The sequence below is a fragment of the Delphinapterus leucas genome, chromosome 2 (genome assembly GCF_059928025.1).
Source record: "Delphinapterus leucas isolate spDelLeu-1000000601 "Yukka" chromosome 2, BTC_Dleu_Yukka2, whole genome shotgun sequence".
Taxonomy (NCBI): domain Eukaryota; kingdom Metazoa; phylum Chordata; class Mammalia; order Artiodactyla; family Monodontidae; genus Delphinapterus; species Delphinapterus leucas.
The window spans coordinates 138,228,344-138,247,627 of record NC_143130.1 but is presented as its reverse complement, the minus strand read 5'-3'; the positions used below and the strand labels follow the sequence as shown (position 1 = coordinate 138,247,627).

The window sequence follows — 19,284 nt, the reverse complement described above, 5'->3', positions numbered from 1 at the left end:
CATATTAGCATCTTAGAAAATGAATTTTACAAAAGTGAAAAATAAATTTCTTTGAACTTCTCTCTATCCCTGTATGGATATGATGAAAACATAAGCAATCTGTGGTCATGAACAATTAGAACTTGAAAGTGAGTTCTGTTTCTAAGTATCAATATGAAGAATAAAATAAAAATCACCCATAATCCCAACATTCAGAAATCACTGCTCAACATTTCAGCACATTGCTTTTCAGTCTTTTTTTTTTCAATTTTTTTAAACATAGTAAATAGGCTATCTTTGAATAGGCTATCTTTGAGTTTTACTTGAATTATTTATTCAAGAATTTTGTCCCCTCATCCCCAGGAAAGAAGTGCTATTGTCTCCCTGCCCTCCTGTAATGTATTCATCTCCTTCAAAGGCAATTCAAATTATTGACAGAAAAATTATTTTAGCTACTCTGCTGTTTCCTTTCCTATTTGGAAGATAAATTCTTCAATTAAGATTAAAGATTAACAAAGCCCTAGATGATTAGTTCCTGTTATTTCCAAAGGTGACTTAGCTCTTCTCAGTTGGTAATTCTTACAGATGATGTTTGAAGGTACACACAATGAAAGGGTCCAATTTAAGACCAATGAAAGGGTCAAATTTAAGACCTCTGAACCCCTGCTCTCCATCTCTGTTAATGGCCTTCCTGGTGTTAAGAGATTTGTTTAATGATCAATAGTGGTTTCTCTTCCTACCACTGAGTCTTTCAGAAAGTAGGCATAACCAAGTCAATGTTTAACTGGATTCTTTGGGTCTGAAATGGCAAAGTAGGAGTTGAAGGGCAGTCTCCATGGAAACCAGCCTCCCGGGAAGTGGCCAAAGTGTTAGTGTGTAGTGAAATAAAGCTACACAGATGTTATGAAGGAAACGACTGCTTTAGAGCTGGGTTAACTTCAGAAATCCCTTGATTAAAACAAGCTATATTAAAGGCCCCAAACCACTAACCTCATGGTTTTACACTGAGTGTCTTTAATGTGAAATGGGCCTGAGCCACTCTAAGGCTCACCCAAGGGTGACCAAGGTAGCACCTTTGCAAAACAAAGAGGAAGAGACTCCCTCAGCCGGCCCTGTGGACTTTGTATTCACTGAGAATCCAGAAGAAGAGAGTTCATATTCATTTGCAAGACTGGAGGAACGGAATAAAGCTTTGGAAGGGCGGTTGCCACCTCTAAGAGAGACCTGGTATGGAAGATATTCTGCAGGTAAATGTAAAACCCAGCGTGAGATTTGTGGATTTGGGCCGAGGAGTGCTATTGATAGATTTATCTGTCTATCTCTATAATCCCTGAAAGTTTCTAAATTACTGAAATATAAGAGAACATTCATTCTTCAAAGGGTGACAATGTTTGTCAGTTGTAAGTATTCTGGGCACATTAGAATAGGTGTGTAAACTGTGTGTGTACTAAGGGCTTTTCACCATTCCACATGAGAAGGAAAAAATCATTTTGTGTCATCTTGGTTTATAGTGCTTTGGATGTTTATACCTAGCTTTGCCAGGCAATTAAAATTCTATAGATAAAGATGTGATAATTAGGACAATCATATGTTTCAGTTAGATTCTAAATTTAAATCATTCTCTTCGGTACTGTTTCTTGCATCAGGCTTTGTTGTTTTGCAAGCAGTACTTTAGGAGTGAATCCATTGTGATGTGAATTTGGAAACCACCCCAAACTGAATTGATTTATTGCAGTACAGATGAGCGGATGGGGCACCCTCTCCCCAGCCCCTTATTCTTCATGGTCATACACAAAACTAAGAGAATTTTTCCTATTATGATTGGAAGCTCTGAGCCAGACGTGGCTATAAATTCTCCTGGGATATTTCACAAGACATAGAATGTTTTATGAAAACCACGATGATACTTAAACAGATGATACTTAAACTGACGTTCTAACTTGGGAAGAGATACATGCATATATACATATGTATATATTTTATATATATATACACACACACACATATATATGCATGTTGTTTTTTCTTTTCTTCACATTCTGGATTATTAACACAAATAAGTTCCCATTATTGGCCATAAAGCCATATATTCCCTTTCAGCACCTAGTAGCTCTTACCTAGAATGATTTTCATGGCTACCTTCTACAGAACTGACAACCTTTGACTGGTTCTATATGGCCTTTTTTTTTTTTTTTTTAATGTTTTCAACTTCCTAAGCATGCGAGTAGGAATATTCCTCTTAGTTTCATTGAATAATTCCTTTTTTACCCAAACCTTCCATCTAGAGTTTTAAGATTTTGGTAACTGACAGGTAAAAGCTGATTCTAACATGTTAAGAGTCCCAACTGGGAAATGTTCTTATTTTTGAAATTGCAAAATCTCATTAAAAATAAATAACAACGGATGGTAAGCATTCTGAACACTATTTTCAAGGGGCCCATATTCTAACCCCAGTTCCACCAAATACCAAATAGTATGACTTTGGGCAAGTTACTTCATCAATTTTCTTCACCTATAAATCAGGGGTAAAAGTAACACAGCCTATGGCATTTCAGCAGTATCAAATTAAATAACGGGGTGATATTACTCAAATCATGGCATAAAAATAAGTAGTCACATTGCTGAAAAAAATTTTGCTGGAAATATTTACATTTTTAAATGCAACATGTTTTGGGTCTTGCTCAGTATACTGGCATCTCTCGAAAGAAAATAAGGACATAGAGGAGTTCTTAAGGTGATCATTCAAATGTCTTAAGGATAGAAACACATAATTACCCATGGATTTTTCCATTTAAAATGCAAAATGGCATTATAGGATAGTCTACACAACAATCTAGAAATCAGAATGTTTCCAGATTGTTAAGAGGAAAGGACAAGAACGTCATTCATGTAGCATTGGTCACGGTAGTAGTCCCAAGGGCCCAGGATAATCAAACTGAAAAATGAAATCTATATGGATCTCTTGAGCTTCTCTGTTTCCTAACGAGGCTTAACTCTGTAGCCCTGGGTTACTTTATCAGGAAAGAATACTGATATGTTGTATTATAGTAGCAACTTGTGGGAATTCATTTCCCTAGATGGGGGGACTATTTAATTGGGAACATTCAATGCTAAACGTTGCATACTCCTATTACACACTCAAGCTCCATTTCTTTATCATCTCTCTGTCTAATACCTATCCACCTATTTATCTATTTTATCTGAAAAGAGAACTTATTTTCATTTCTTACAGCTATATGTTTTCGGATTTCCTATTTGAGGGAGAATTTCATGAAATTAAAACAAATCAATAAGTTTCTATTTTCCAAGCTAAATTCTATGTCTGAATAACACTTGCACTCAATACGTTGTTAATTGTGCAGCTCTTCTTCTAAATATTAGTCTGGGGAGGAAATGATGAAAGCAGAAATTAAGTCCTGTATCTAGGCTAATATTTTATCATTTGCAGTTATGTAGGGCCCCTGGTTTATGTGTTTCATTTCCACATTCAACCTATCGGTTAGACATATAGAACTGAAGATACAAAACTGTGTTAACAAAGTCTAATAACTAACGACCAGTCTAATTTAATAGTAAATTGCTTTTAATAGTTTGTTTTTGTTTCTCTCCAACCCTTCAAGGACCGAGGGCCATGTATTTTGACATCCCACTGGAACAGGGAGAAACAAGTATTATTAAAAGGCATCCACCCCGAAGACTTCAAGTAAGACGCATTTAAAAGGCTTCATAAGGAATTTCTTGGATTTAATGGTAACATCCCTTTTTAACTATAATCATGGAAGAGGGATATTGACAATGACTAAGCTAATGAGAATGACAGTGTTGTTAAAGAGAATGTTGTCAACGCAAAAGCCATATTTCTTTAGGATTTCCTTTTGTAATGATTTCACTTTTAAGACCACCACCAAAAGAAAGAAGTATAGTACTAAAGACATAAACATAATGGGGCACAGAGGACCTGAATCTTGCACTTATTAGTTGGATGACTGTAGGGAAATCACTGTAATAAATAACAACAGTAACAACCACTACTACTATTCAATTACCACCTATTACAAGTCTGATACACTCTAAGCAACAATGATCTACATCATTCATTTAATCCTCATACCCCTCTATGAGAAAGGAAGGATTATCTTTGTTTCATACATGTGCTTCAGAGATTAAGTGACTTGCCCAAGGACAACAGGGGCCACATATCAACCAGGCCTCCAAAGCCTATGCTCTTAACCATCGGCATAGATGATCTCAACAACCCTTCTATCCCTAACTTTTCATTGTTCTAAATGTTAACTGGTTGTCTAAATTGAGGACATTGGATTTCAAGGCGGCAAAGCAAGAGCTTTAAGGTAAAATACATTCACCTTAATAAATATTTAATGAATTCCCTGTAGAGAACTATAAATTTTAAGAACTCTCATCCTAGAAGGGGAAAGAGATCTGAGTGGGTCCTTAAAACTGAGCATCAGCTAAAAGGAAGCTCTGGGGCTCTCTTGTGAGCAGGATCTATCACTGACATTTGGAAAAGGGAATTGGAACTAAACCCCACCTGCTACACAACTCACCCAGGTGTCCGGACTAATCCCAGGGGTATTTGAGCTCATTTGTTGGGGATTATTTCTTTTAACGTTAGTTTTTATTTACCTGTCTTCTCCAGAAGCTCACAATCATTATTTGAAGTGATTATATCTTTTGGTCACACAGAAAAAGTATCTTTTCCCAAAATATTAGAAACCTCAAAATATTGCTTAGTTACTGGAAAATAAAGTGTAATTCTATAAAATTGATATCTAATTTTTGAGCATATCTCTAGCTAAATGGCAATTTTAAAAACTTAGGTTTTATTCCTAAATCAAAGGTATCCTTTCAAAGGAGCTCATTTAATATATATTCCTGTGAAGGCTCTAAGCCGAATAACTCAAATAGAAGATATCACTATAACTAGTGAAAAATATTTGTGTACCAACCTATAGTTCACAAAGTACTTTTTTATATCTATCAACCCTAAATAAGCTAGAGTCAGGCTTTGATTCTCTCAAGTCAATCAAACTCAAAAAGAGAAATTTGGTATTTCAGAGTCAAAGACTGCATTCCCCACATCCCAGCCAACCACCTTAAAAATGAAGAATCAAGATGAATTATTTGAGCATAAAAACAACATCTCATTCAGTGTTACATATTTAGTCACTAACACTTAATATGTATCCCTCGAAAGTTTATGAATAAAGGAATGAATGAACAGATGAATGAATGAGACCCATTATCCCTGGTGGGAAAAAAAAATCAAAGTGAGCTCCCTGCTATTTCAGACCTGTAACATAACTGTATTAGAAGTCAAATGGACTAGCCAAAGCAACCAATGCGATAAATTATAAGGATATAGGAGTGTTTTAAGGAACTCAAAAGCTGGGAGGCATCTAGACTTCAGGGAAGAGCTATGTCTTGGAACCTGAAAGGCAGAAGAACTCTCTCTGTGCATTTGCTTTAACCTCTTCTTGCAGGTCGACTTTCTCTAGTCCTCAAGACCTCTTGGTGAAATATGGCCACCTTGAATTTGCATCTTATAATTCCAGCCAAACCAACTAGTCTGGCCCTCTTGGGTCTAATTCAAAATTCCTGGGAGAAAAGATGCTATTGGCTCAGTTTAGCTCATGATTCTAGCTCTGTTCCAATGAGCTATGACCAGAGAATATGCTCATGCAGTAGAAATGTGGGCAGGGGAGCCCTCCCCCTGCCACCAAATGCCACTCCCCACCAACTGACACTCTCCATAGATTCTAGAAGCAGGTCCCAGAGAAGAAGGAAATCACTGTGAACTTGGCAGACACTCCCAAAGATATAAACTATAATTATCTTCACAAATGAGGCTCAGCACATTTTCTACCAAAAATGGGTTTTTGAGAGAATAATAACTTCTGGGTTCCCATGACATGCTAATTAATAGCCTAACCTCTTCCAAAGAAAATTCTAAAAGTATCTTTAATTATTAAACCAAATCTAATTGCATCCTAAATAATTTGAGTTTCATATTTGGCATACTCCACTTCCTGAACATCTACTCCTCAAGTAAACAGCAGGTCCTGAACTAAGGTTCTCCAACTCGGAGCGGCTAAGATCTGAGAAGCTCTGCCAGGGAACTCTGAATCAAATGTACTCGCCCCATGTTGAAGAGTTGACCATCACCGTCCCTTCTGGGTGGTTCACCTTCTCGTCCAACCATCTCAGGTCCAGCCTAAGGTGGAGATGGTCCCCCACTCCCACCGCACCCCACGTATAGAGTTTCCTCAGGTGATCTCCTTGGATGACTCCCTCATCTCCAAAGATTTTCTTAAAGCTCACTTTCCCTATAAAGCTTATATGACAGCCTATTGACAACTGTAGCCCTTACTCTGGCACTCCTGATCCCCTTGACCCTTCACTGTCTTTTCTCTGGGGCGCTTATTTCCATCTAACACACCAAGCAATTTGCTTATGTGTTAGGTTCATTGTGTGTTTTTCTTTTTTTTTTACTACCTGCACACTCCACCTCAATGCTAGAATATAATCTTCACAGGGGCAGGGATTTTTGTCTGTCATCTTCACTAATATCCAAGTGTCTAGAACAGTAGCTGGCACATAAAGGGTGATCACTAAGTATGTGTTAATCAGTGTTGAAAGAATGAATGGAGAGAAGAGAAAGATGAGCGTAAAGACGGCTGGTGAGGGATGAGGAGAGTGATTCCGACCTGAATGATTTCATTATACTCTTTGCGGTATTAGACAATTTGTCACAAACTTATTCTCTTTCCTTACTTATTCTAATCCTTTGCCCATTTTCTATGATCTCTTTCTTTATGATCTGTGACAGTTCTTTATATATTTTAGATGTAGTCCTTTGTTAGTTATATGTATTGCAAGTATCTTCAATCTATGGTTTGCCTTTTCATTTTGTTGTGTGTATGTGTGTGTGTGTACACAAAGACTTTAATGTCAGATTTCTCAATCTTAATCTTTATGTTTTGTATCTCATATTTTGTCAAGGAAAATTTTTAATTCCCTAAGTTCATAAAGATATCCTTATTTATTTCTAAAATTTGTAATCTTTAACTTTTCACATTTAGGTCCTAATCCATCTTAAGTTCATTTGTATGCAGGTGTGAAATTGGAAGCTAATTTTACGTTTTTTCCATTTGATTATTTTATTGCCCCAGAACTCTGTGGAATCATCCATTGTGACCACTGATTTGAAATGTTACTTCTGTCACGTATCCAATATCCAGATCTTAATGAGTCTGCTTCTGAGCTCTCTCTTCTGTTGCACTGGCCTACTTGTATATCCACAGGAATTCCATCCTGTCCTAATTATGTACCTTTAAGCTAAGTCTTAATATCTAGTTTGGCAAGTCCCTTCACCTTATTCTTCTTCAAAATTGTCTTTGCTATTTACAGTCCTTTGCTCTTCCATGTAAAGTTTGGATCTTCTTGTCAAGTTCCACAAAAAAACCTTGTCAGCATTCTGATTGGAATGCATTCATAGATTTGGGGGAAATTAACCAAGTTTATAATACTGAGTCTTTTAAACCATGAACATGACGTAAATCTCCATTTAGTCGCATTTTCTTTTAGATCTTTCAATAATGTTTCATAATTTCTCCACAGGGGCCTTGTGTGGTATATTTTTAGGTTTGTTTCTCGATACCTGTATCAGTCAGGGTTCAACCAGAGAAACAGAACCTATAGAAGGAGACATATATTAAGAGACATTGCAAGGAATTGGTTACATGATGGTGGAGGTGGACTGGCAAGGCAAGTTTGAAATCATAGGACAGGCCATCAGGAAGGGCAGACTGGAACTGTAGGGCATGAGGTGAAGCTGCTGTCCACAAGAAGAATTTCCTCTTCTGGAAAACCTCAGCTTTGCTCTTAAGGCCTTTCAATTGATTGAATCATGCCCACCCAGATTATCTAAAATAATCTTCGTTAAAGTCAACTGATTATTGGCTTTAATCACATCTACAAAAGAATTTCACAGCAACACCTAGGTTAGTGTTTGAATAACTGGACACTGTAGCCTAGCCAAGTTGACACATACAACTGGCCATCAAAATACCTCATTTGGTTTTTACATCCTACAATGAATGAGGTATTTTTCCTATTTAATTTTCTAAATGATTATTATTGGCAAATAAGAAAGCTAATAATTTTTGTGGGGACTTCCCTGGTGGCACTGTGGTTAAGAATCGCCTGCCAATGCAGGGGACACGGGTTCGATCCCTGGTCTGGGAAGATCTCACGTGCCGCGGAGCAACTAAGCCTGTGCACCACAACTACTGAGCCTGCGCTCTAGAGCCTGCGAGCCATAACTACTGAACCCACGTGTCACAACTACTGAAGCCCATGTGCCTAGAGCCTGTGCTTCACAACAAGAGAAGCCACCACAGTGAGAAGCCTGCACACCTCAACGAAGAGTAGCCCCCACTCGCTGCAACTGGAGAAAGCCTGCGCACAGCAACAAAGACCCTACACAGCCAAAAAGAAAAAAAGAAAGCTAATAATTTTTGTGTATTAAATTTTGTTTTCCACAACTTGATTGAAATACCTTGGTAATTCTAATTGTCTATAGATTCTTCCTGACTTTCTATGTAGACAATATCTTCTATAAACAGAAATAATTTCTTCTCTTTCTTCCCAATTGTTCCTTGTACTGGTTTTCTTGACTTTTGCATTGACTAAAACTTCCCTTGCAATTTTGAACACAAGCAGTAATAATGGACATCCTTGCCTTATCTGTGACATTAACGGGACTGGTTCTAAAGTGAAATACATTCGCGATAGGATTTTGATAGATGCTCGTCAGAGTCCCAAAAGGAAACAGATGGTACATTCGAATTAGGACAATTCAGGGAAGTTTTCTTTACAGGTAACTGTACCGAGGTTTGGATGGAGGGAACCAGAGGGGGTATTGCAATAACCACTAGCAGCAGTAAGAAGTAGCTATATCTAGGCCAAGGGACTTCTAGAACCTGCAAGGGAAGAGTGAGATAGAGGGAGCTGCTCTGAGAGGAACAGTGGGACACAGCCAACCCAACATGCCTTGCAGGGAGGAGATAGAAGATGAAATATCCTGACCTCATTCTCTTTCTCCTCTCAGATTTCCTACCAGGATTCTTTAGCGGTTGAACCCAATAGGAAGCCAGAAGGCAGGATAAACTGCTTGCTTGTTATAGGCAGAGAACAGGGTAGAGAAATGTGCTAAGTGGATCTGGAGAAACAAATGGAAGATATCTGTCACAATGCTGTTTACTAAATTATGGGCATTTCTCTCATTTCTCTTATTCCTGGTAGGCTAAGAGTTTTTCCCAGGACTGAGTGTTAAATTTTATTGATGTTTTTCCTCCATCTAGTAAATAATCAATTAAAATGATCTTATGGATTTTCTTTTTAACCGGTTGACCTAATATATCACACTAATAGATTTTATGATGTGAACGATGCTTGCATTCCTGATATAAATCCTACTGGGTCATGAGATACATATATAAATACACTGCTGAATTTTATATGCTTAGGATTTTTGTACCTACTGATATTTTCATAAGTGGAGTTGTTCTATAATTTCCCTATGCTGTCTTTTTCCAGTTTTTTTTCTCGAGGCCGTACTAGTTTTATTAGAGGAGTTGATTACCTTTCCATCTTTTCTGTTCTCTAAAACATTTGATTTAACATAGTTCTTATCTGTTCCTTAAAAATCTAATAAAACAGGGCTGTGAAACCATCTTTGACCACCTGGAATTTTGGGGAAAGAGAAATTTTCCTGCTTACTTAATTAGTAAAAGAATGGTTCTTAGTTGATTTCGATATCTTATAGGTATCTTATTTCTTCCCGATGCAATTATGTTAACTTATATTTCCCAGAAATTTACCTAAGCTTTTAAGTTGATTGTTATAAAGTCTTAGCTTCTTATTCAACTTTTTGATAATGCCTGTAAAACAAATCTTCCGGCTTACGATTTGATGCAGCTCTTGGACTGGGGAAAGAGGTGAGAACAACTCAGCCCCCGAGTTTAAACTCAGGCCCCTGTGAGCCTGCCTCTACTTTCCCTTCTTATATGGAGCATTTTTGAGGTCTACTTTAGCCTACAGAAATAACTCACAGCCATCAGGAGCCCTAAATGCCTTATGAATCAGCTTCCCCCAAGTTTTCTGTTCCATTTTCTGATCCAGAGAGATATTTTTCTTGTATTAAAGCCTGACCACATCTTATTTGGTTTATGTTTTATTTCCATTGCTGGTTATTTGAATCAAAGAATGTTATTGAAATGTGAACTCACTGCAATGCCTTGGCCTTATAGTTTCTTGCTCCAATCTGTCTTGGACACATTTACCTTCTTCCCAGAAACTTAAAAGACACATTCTTAAGTCATGATACCAAACAAACTTTACAGTTCTTTGAATTGCTCCTACCCACCTTTCTCTTCCTGCTAGTAAACAGAAGCAACCATCTCAGGTTAGTGGTTGTCACCAGGCTCTGTGCTTTATGCTTGATTTAATCTCCTTTCCTGAATCTCCTAGCTGACACTCCAACTGATTATCCTGACCATTTGTTTTGTTTGAGAAGCCAAATAATCCATAAATCTTTAGACAAATAATCATTTTTTATATCATGAAATAAAAACAGGCATCATTCTACCAATTCTCCAGTAATTCCTCCCATTGTATTCTCTCCGAAGATGATGAAGTGAGGCATCTTGCTTCCCAGGCAGGGAAAAGAAACATTGATATGAACCCAGAATTCTGAGGCAATTTCATTTGACTGGTTTGTTTGGAGATGCCAGTTTTCCAACACTTTTCTGCAGTGCTTCTCAGGGCAAGTGCAGACGATTTAACCAGGGGATCCTATTTGCAATGTTAGCTACTGCCATCTAGTGCCGTTTGTGGAGGAATGGCATTCTTTAGGTTCTTATCAAAGGCCAGAAAGAAAGTCATTGCCTGGAGAGAGTACTTAAAGATACTTACTACTTAACCATTATCAGAACTGAAAATGAGGCTGAAAATAGAATCATATATATTCATACTTTCAAAGAAAAAGCTGGCTCTAGAACTTATGGATAGACCATTTTAAATAGCTGAAAATATTTAAATAGCAGGCTTCTTCAGACTCAATTTTTCAATAATGCTCCACAAACAAATCCTCCCTGGTCTATTTTGATGTAGCTCCTTTACTGAGTGGAGGGAGTCTGGAGGCCAGTGGACACCACCCTAGGAAATCTTCAGAATCCTCTGGAGAGTTTTGAAAAATACATATTCCAAAGAAACAACTGATAAGCTTGACTTCATTAAAATTAAGAACTTCTGTTCTGTGATAGACAATGTCAAGAGAATGCGAAGAGAAGAAGACATACAGATGGCAAGTAATCATATGAAAAGATATTCAACATCATATGTCATTAGGGAATTGCAATTAAAACAACAATGAAATACTACTACACACCTATTAGAATGGCCAAAGTCCAGAGCACTGACAACACCAAATGCTGACACGGATGTGGAACATCAGAAACCCTCATACATTGCTGGTAGGAACGTAAAGTAGTACAGGCACTTTAGAAGACAGTTTGGCAGTTTCTCACAAAACTACACATATTCTTAACAGACAATCTAGCAATCACTTTTCTTGGTTATCTACCCAAATGAACTGAAAACTCATATCCACACAAAAATCTACACACGAATGTTTATAGCAGCTTTATTCATAATGCCAAAACTTGGAAGCAACCAATATGCCCTTTAGTAGGTGAATGGGTAAATAAACTGTGGCATATCCAGACAATGGAATATTACTCAGCAATAAAAGGAATTGAGCTATCAAGCCATGAAAACACATGGAGGAAACACAAATGTATATTGTTAAGTGAAAGAAACCAATCTGAAAAGACTACATAGTATATGATTCCAACTTGATGACATTCTGGAAAACGTAAAACTGTGTAGACAGTAAAAATATTAGTGGTTGCCAGGGGTTTGTGGGGAGAGAAAAATGACTAGGCAGAGGACAGAGGGTTTGGGGGACTGTGAAACTGTCTATATGATGCTACAATGGTGGATATATGTCATTATACATTTGTCCAAACCCAGAGAATGTATAACATCAAGACTAAGCCTTAATGTAAACTATGGACTTTGAGCAATAATGATGCATCAATGTAGGCTCAATGATTGTAACAAATGTAGCGCTCTAGTGAGGGATGTTGATAGTAGGGAGGTTGTGTGCGTACAGAGATGGGGGTATGAGAACTCTGTACTTTCTGCTCAATTCTGCTGTGAACCTAAATCTCTCTAAAAAATAAATTGTATTAATCAAATATATACATGTAAATATATATAAATATTTATAATACATATAAATATATATAATACATATAAATACATACATGTGTATATATTTTTAAAACATCTTTATTGGAGTATAATTGCTTTACAATGGTGCATTAGTTTCTGCTTTATAACAAAGTGAATCACTTATACATATACATATATCCCCACATCTCTTCCCTCTTGCATCTCCCTCCTTCCCACTCTCCCTATCCCACCCCTCTAGGTGGTCACAAAGCACCAAGCTAATCTCCCTGTGCTATGTGGCTGCTTCCCACTAGCTATCTATTTTACGTTTGGTAGTGTATATATAAGTCCATGCCACTCTCTCACTTCGTCCCAGCTTACACTTCCCCCTCCCTGTACCCTCCAGATCATTCTCTAGTAGGTCTGCGTCTTTATTCCTGTCTTGCCCCTAGGTACTTCTGACCATATTCTTTTTTCTTTTTAGATTCCATATATATGTGTTAGCATACGGTATTTGTTTTTCTCTTTCTGACTTACTTCACTCTCTATGACAGTCTCTAGGTCCATCCAACTCACTACAAATAAATCAGTTTCGTTACTTTTTATGGCTGAGTAATATTCCATTGTATATATGTGCCACATCTTCTTTATCCATTCATCTGTCGATGGACACTGAGGTTGCTTCCATGTCCTGGCTATTGTAAATAGAGCTGCAATGAACATTTTGGTACATGACTCTTTTTGAATTATGGTTTTCTCAGGGTATATGCCCAGTAGTGGGATTGCTGGGTCGTATGGTAGTTCTATTGGTAGTTTTTTAAGGAACCTCCATACTGTTCTCCATAGTGGCTGTATCAATTTACATTCCCACCAACAGCGCAAGAGGGTTCCCCTTTCTTCACACCCTCTCCAACATTTATTGTTTGTAGATTTTTTGATGCTGGCCATTCTGACTGGTGTGAGGTGATACCTCCTTGTAGCTTTGATTTACATTTCCCTAATGATTAGTCATGTTGAGCAACCTTTCCTGCGTTTGTTGGCAATCTGTATATTTTCTTTAGAGGAATGTCTGTTTAGGTCTTCTGCCCATTTTTGGATTGGGTTGCTTGTGTTTTTGATATTGAGCTCCATGAGCTGCTTGTATATTTTGGAGATTAATCCTTTGTCAGTTGCTTCATTTGCAAATATTTTCTCCCATTCTGAGGGTTGCCATTTTGCCTTGTTTATGGTTTCCTTTGCTGTGCAAAAGCTTTGAAGTTTCATTAGGTCCCATTTGTTTATTTTTGTTTTTATTTCCATTTCTCTAGGAGGTGGGTCAAAAAGGATCTTGCTGTGATTTATGTCATAGGGTGTTCTATCTATGTTTTCCTCTGAGAGTTTTATAGTGTCTGGCCTTACATTTAGGTCTTAAATCCATTTTGAGTTTATTTTTATGTATGGTGTTAGGGAATGTTCTAATTTCATTCTTTTACATGTAGCTGTCCAGTTTTCCCAGCACCACTTATTGAAGAGGCTGTCTTTTCCCCATTGTATATCCTTGCCTCCTTTATCAAAGGTAAGGTGACCATATGTGCATGGGTTTATCTCTGGGCTTTCTATCCTCTTCCATTGATCTATCTTTCTGCCTTTGTGCCAGTACCATACTGTCTTGATTACTGTAGCTTTGTAGTATAGTCTGAAGTCAGGGAGCCTGATTCCTCCAGCTCTGTTTATCTTTCTCAAGATTGCTTTGGCTATTCGGGGTCTTTTGTGTTTCCATACAAATTGTGAAATTTTTTGTTCTAGTTCTGTGAAAAATGCCAGTGGTAGTTTGATAGGGATTGCATTGAATCTGTAGATTGCTTTGGGTAGTAGAGTCATTTTCACAATGTTGATTCTTCCAATCCAAGAACATGGTATATCTCTCCATTTGTTTAATATCATCTTTAATTTCTTTCATCAGTGTCTTATAGTTTTCTGCATACAGGTTTTTTATCTCCTTAGGTAGCTTTATTCCTAGGTACTTTATTCTTTTTGTTGCAATGGTAAATGGGAGTGTTTCCTTAATTTCTCTTTCAGATTTTTCATCATTAGTGTATAGGAATACAAGAGAATTCTGTGCATTAATTTTGTATCCTGCAGCTTTACCAAATTCATTGATTAGCTCTAGTAGTTTCCTGGTAACATCTTTAGGATTCTCTATGTATAGTATCATGTCATCTGCAAACAGTGACAGCCTTACTTATTCTTTTCTGATTTGGATTCCTTTTATTTCTTTTTCTTCTCTGATTGCTGTGGCTAAAACTTCCAAAACTGTGTTGAATAATAGTGGTGAGAGTGGGCAACTTTGTCTTGTTCATGATCTTAGTGGAAATGGTTTCCATTTTTCACCATTGAGGACGATGTTGGCTGTGGGTTTGTCATATATGGCCTTTATTATGTTGAGGTAGGTTCACTCTATGCCTACTTTCTGGAGGGTTTTTATCATAAATGGGTGTTGAATTTTGTCTAAAGCTTTTTCTGCATCTATTGAGACGATCATAGGGTTTTTCTCCTTCAATTTGTTAATCTGGTGTATCACATTGATTAATTTCTGTATATTGAAGAATACTTGCATTTCTGGGATAAACCCCACTTGATCGTGGTGTATGATCCTTTTAACGTGCTGTTGGATTCTGTTTCCTAGCATTTTGTTGAGGATTTTTGCATGTATGTTCATCAGTGATATTGGCCTGTAGTTTTCTTTTTCTTGTGACACATTTGTTTGATTTTGGTATCAGGGTGATGGTGGCCTCGTAGAATGAGTTTGGGAGTGTTCCTCCCTCTGCTATATTTTGGAAGAGTTTGAGAGGATAGGTGTTAGCTCTTCTCTAAATGTTTGATTAAAATTCGCCTGTGAAGCCATCTTGTCCTGGGCTTTTGTTTGTTGGAAGATTTTTAATCACAGTTTCAATTTCAGTGATTGTGATTGGTGTGTTTATATTTTCTATTTCTTCCTGGTTCAGTCTCGGAAGGTGGTGCCTTTCTAAGAATTTGTCCATTTCATCCAGGTTGTCCATTTTATTGGCATAGAGTTGCTTGTAGTAATCTCTCATGATCCTTTGTATTTCTGCAGTGTCAGTTGTTACTTCTTTTTCATTTCTAGTTCTGTTGATTTGAGTCTTCTCCCTTTTTTCCCTTATGAGTCTTGCTAATGGTTTATCAATTTTGTTTATCTTCTCAAAGAACCAGCTTTTAGTTTTATTGATCTTTGCTATTGTTTCCTTCATTTCTTTTTCATTTATTTCTGATCTGATCTTTATGATTTCTTTCCTTCTGCTAATTTTGGGGTTGTTTTGTTTTTCCTTCTCTAATTGCTTTAAGTGTAAGGTTAGGTTGTTTATTTGAGATTATTGTTGTTTCTAGAGGTAGGACTGTATTGCTATAAACTTCCCTCGTAGAACTGCTTTTGCTGAATCTCATAGGTTTTGAGTTGTCATGTTTTCATTGTCATTTGTTTCTAGGTATTTCTTGATTTCCTCTTTGATTTCTTCAGTGATCTCTTGGTTATTTAGTAGCATATTTTTAGCCTCCATGTGTTTGTATTTTTTACAGCTTTTTTTTAAATTACATAAGTTATTTATTTCTGGCTGCGTTGGGTCTTCATTGCTGCATGTGGGCTTTTCTCTAGTTGCGGTGGGCGGGCACTACTGTTTGTTGCGGTGCATGGGCTTCTCATTGTGATGGCTTCTCTTGTTGTGGAGCATGGGTTCTAGGTGTGTGGGCTTCAGTAGTTGTGGCTCGCAGGCTCTAGAGCACAGGCTCAGTAGTTGTGGTGCACAGGCTTAGTTGTGCCACAGCATGTGGGGTTTTCCCCGATCAGTGCTTGAACCCGTGTCCCCTTCACTGGCAGGCGGATTCTCAACCACTGTGCCACCAGGGAAGCCTGTTTTTTACAGTTTTTTTCCTATAATTGATATCTAGTCTCATAGCGTTGTGGTCGGAAAAGATCCTTGATATGAAGTCAATTTTCTTAACTTTACCAAGGCTTGATTTGTGACCCAAGATATGATCGATCCTGGAGAATGTTCCATGAGCACTTGAGAAGAAAGTGTATTCTGTTGTTTTTGGATGGAATGTCCTATAAATATCAATTAAGTCCATCTTGTTTAATGTATCATTTAAAGCTTGTGTTTCCTTATTTATTTTCATTTTGGATGATCTGTCCATTGGTGAAAGTGGGGTGTTAAAAATCCCCTACTATGATTGTGTTACTGTTGATTTCCCCTTTTATGGCTGTTAGCATCTGCCTTATGTATTGAGGTGCTCCTATGTTGGGTACATAAATATTCACAATTGATTGATCTTATTCTTGGATTGATCCCTTGATCATTATGTAGTGTCCTTGTCTCTTGTAATAGTCTTTATTTTAAAGTCTATTTTGTCTGATATGAGAATTGCTACTCCAGCTTTCTTTAGATTTCCATTTGCATGGAATATCTTTTTCCATCCTCTTACTTTCAGTCTGTATGTGTCCCTAGGTCTGAAGTGGGACTCTTGTAGACAGCATATATATGGATCTGGTTTTTGTATACATTCAGCCAGTCTGTGTCTTTTGGTTGGGGCATTTAATCATTTACATTCAAGGTTATTATCAATATGTATGTTCCTATTACCATTTTCTTAATTGTTTTGGGTTTGTTTTGTGGGTCTTTTTCTTCCCTTGTGCTTCCTGCCTAGAGAAGTTCCTTTAGGATTTGTTGTAAAGCTGGTTTGTTGGTGCAGAGTTCTCTTAGCTTTTGCTTGTCTGTATGGTTTTAATTTCTCCATTGAATCTTAGCTTTTGCTTGTCTGTATGGTTTTAATTTCTCCATTGAATCTGAATGAGATCCTTGCTGGGTAGAGTAATCTTGGTTGTAGGTTTTTCCCTTTCATCACTTTAAATATATCCTGCCACTCCCTCCTGGCTTGCAGAGTTTCTGCTGAACGATCAGCTGTTAACCTTATGGGGATTTCCTTGTATTTTATTTGTTGCTTTTCCCTTGCTGCTTTTAATGTTTTCTTTGTATTTAATTTGTGAAAGTTTGATTAATATGTGTGTTGGCATGTTTCTCCTTGGATTTATCCTGTATGGGACTCTCTCTGATTCCTGGACTTGATTGACCACTTCTTTTCCCATATTAGGTAAGTTTTCAACTATAATCTCTTCAAATATTTTCTCAGTCCCTTTCTTTTTCTCTTCTTCTTCTGGAACCCCTATAATTCGAATGTTGGTGTGTTTAATGTTGTCCCAGTGGTCTCTGCGACTGTCCTCAACTCTTTTCATTCTTTTTTCTTTATTCTGCTCTACGGTAGTTATTTCCACTAGTTTATCTTCCAGGTCACTTACCCGTTCTTCTGCCTCAGTTATTCTGCTATTGATTCCTTCTAGAGAATTTTTAATTTCATTTATTGTGTTGTTCATCATTGTTTGTTTGCTCTTTAGTTCTTCTAGGTCCTTGTTAAACGTTTCTTGTATTTTCTCCATTCTATTTCCAAGATTTTGGATCATCTTTACTATCATTACTCTGAATTCTTTTTCAGGTAGACTGCCTATTTCTTCTTCATTTGTTTGGTCTGGTGGGTTTTTACCTTGCTCCTTCATCTGCTGCGTGTTTGTCTGTCTTCTCATTTTGCTTAACGAACTGTGTTTGGGGTCTCCTTTTCGCAGGCTGCAGCTTCTTAATCCTGTTGTTATTGGTGTCTGCCCCCAGTGGGTAAGGTTGGTTCAGTGGCTTGTGTAAGCTTCTTGGTGGACTGATGCCTGTTTTCTGATGGATGAGGCTGGATTTTGTCTTTCTGGTGGGCAGGACCATGACTAGTGGTGTGTTTTGGGTTGTCTGTGAACTTATTATGATTTTAGGCAGCCTCTCTGTTAATGGGTGGGTTGTGTTCCTGTCTTGCTAGTTGTTTGGCATGGGGTGTCCAACACTGTAGCTTGCTGGTCATTGAGTGGAGCTGGGTCTTAGCGTTGAGACTCAGATAGTTCTCTAGGATAGCTCTCACTGATTGACATTATGTGGAGCCAGGAGGTCTCTGGTGGTCCAGTGTCCTGAACTTGGCTCTCCCACCTCAGAGGCTCAGGCCTGACAGCCAGCTGGAGGACCAAGATCCTGTCAGCCACACGGCTGCTAGTGTTGGAGGGTCTCCTGCAGAGGTGGGGGCTGGGTGTGGCTCACTGCAGGGACAAGGACACTGGCAGCAGAAGTTCTGGGAAGTACTCCTTGGCATGACCCCTCCCGGAGTCCACCATTAGCCTCAAGAAAGAGCCTGTAGCTTCCAGTGCTGGATCACCTCAGGCCAAACAACCCTGTATTTTATATATATATATATATATATATTCCCTCCTGCTGGGACATATCCCAGACCTATTGAATCTCAATCCCCAATGAATAGCCTGGGATTTTTTTTTTTAATTCCAGGAGATTCTAACAATAAACCAGGTTTAGAAACAAGTATGGAGAAAGGAACATGGAATTTGGAAGTGGACAGACCTGAGTTTGAACCCCAGAATCAGCACTTTCTAGGTCTGCAAACTTGCACAACTCATTAACCTGTGAAACAGAGAATCACCATAATTATACGCAGGGTTCACGTGGGGATTGAATGACATATTGTGAGCGTGGCATGATGGACGGCAGTGGCTGCAAAGGCATATGGGCCTAATCACCAGAAAGGACCAAATCTTGAACCAAGTCCAGGGGATGGCACAAACACTTCCTTGTTCTCTCCTCACCCCGAAATCCCCCTCAGTCATTGCTGAGTCTTCCTCCCATAGGTTCCTGCATATCCCTTCCCCTTGGTCTCCCTCCCCCTTCCTTTTCTTCTCCATTCCTTCAGGGTTCTGACTTGATCAATGGCTGCTTCCTGTGCCAGCAGGTGTCATTTATCCTGCATCTTTAGGTTCTGCAGAGTTGAGAGACAGGACAACAAACAAACCTCTTTCTAGCTAGTATTAATTACCTCTCATTACCTCATTGCTAAGTTATT

At 38.0% G+C, this 19,284-nt stretch overlaps 1 protein-coding gene across 1 annotated transcript in view; it reads left to right on the top strand.

Moving 5' to 3' along the window:
* Positions 1 to 700: 700 nt before the first annotated feature.
* The window catches only part of CCDC198 (coiled-coil domain containing 198), a 29,795-nt gene continuing 11,211 nt past the window's right edge, over positions 701 to 19,284 (top strand). Inside the window, exons 1-2 of the mRNA XM_089907751.1 lie at positions 701 to 1,226; positions 3,570 to 3,682. Coding sequence (XP_089763877.1) covers positions 1,004 to 1,226; positions 3,570 to 3,682 — 336 coding nt within the window. The 5' untranslated portion in view covers positions 701 to 1,003. The remainder of the gene's footprint in view (positions 1,227 to 3,569; positions 3,683 to 19,284) is intronic.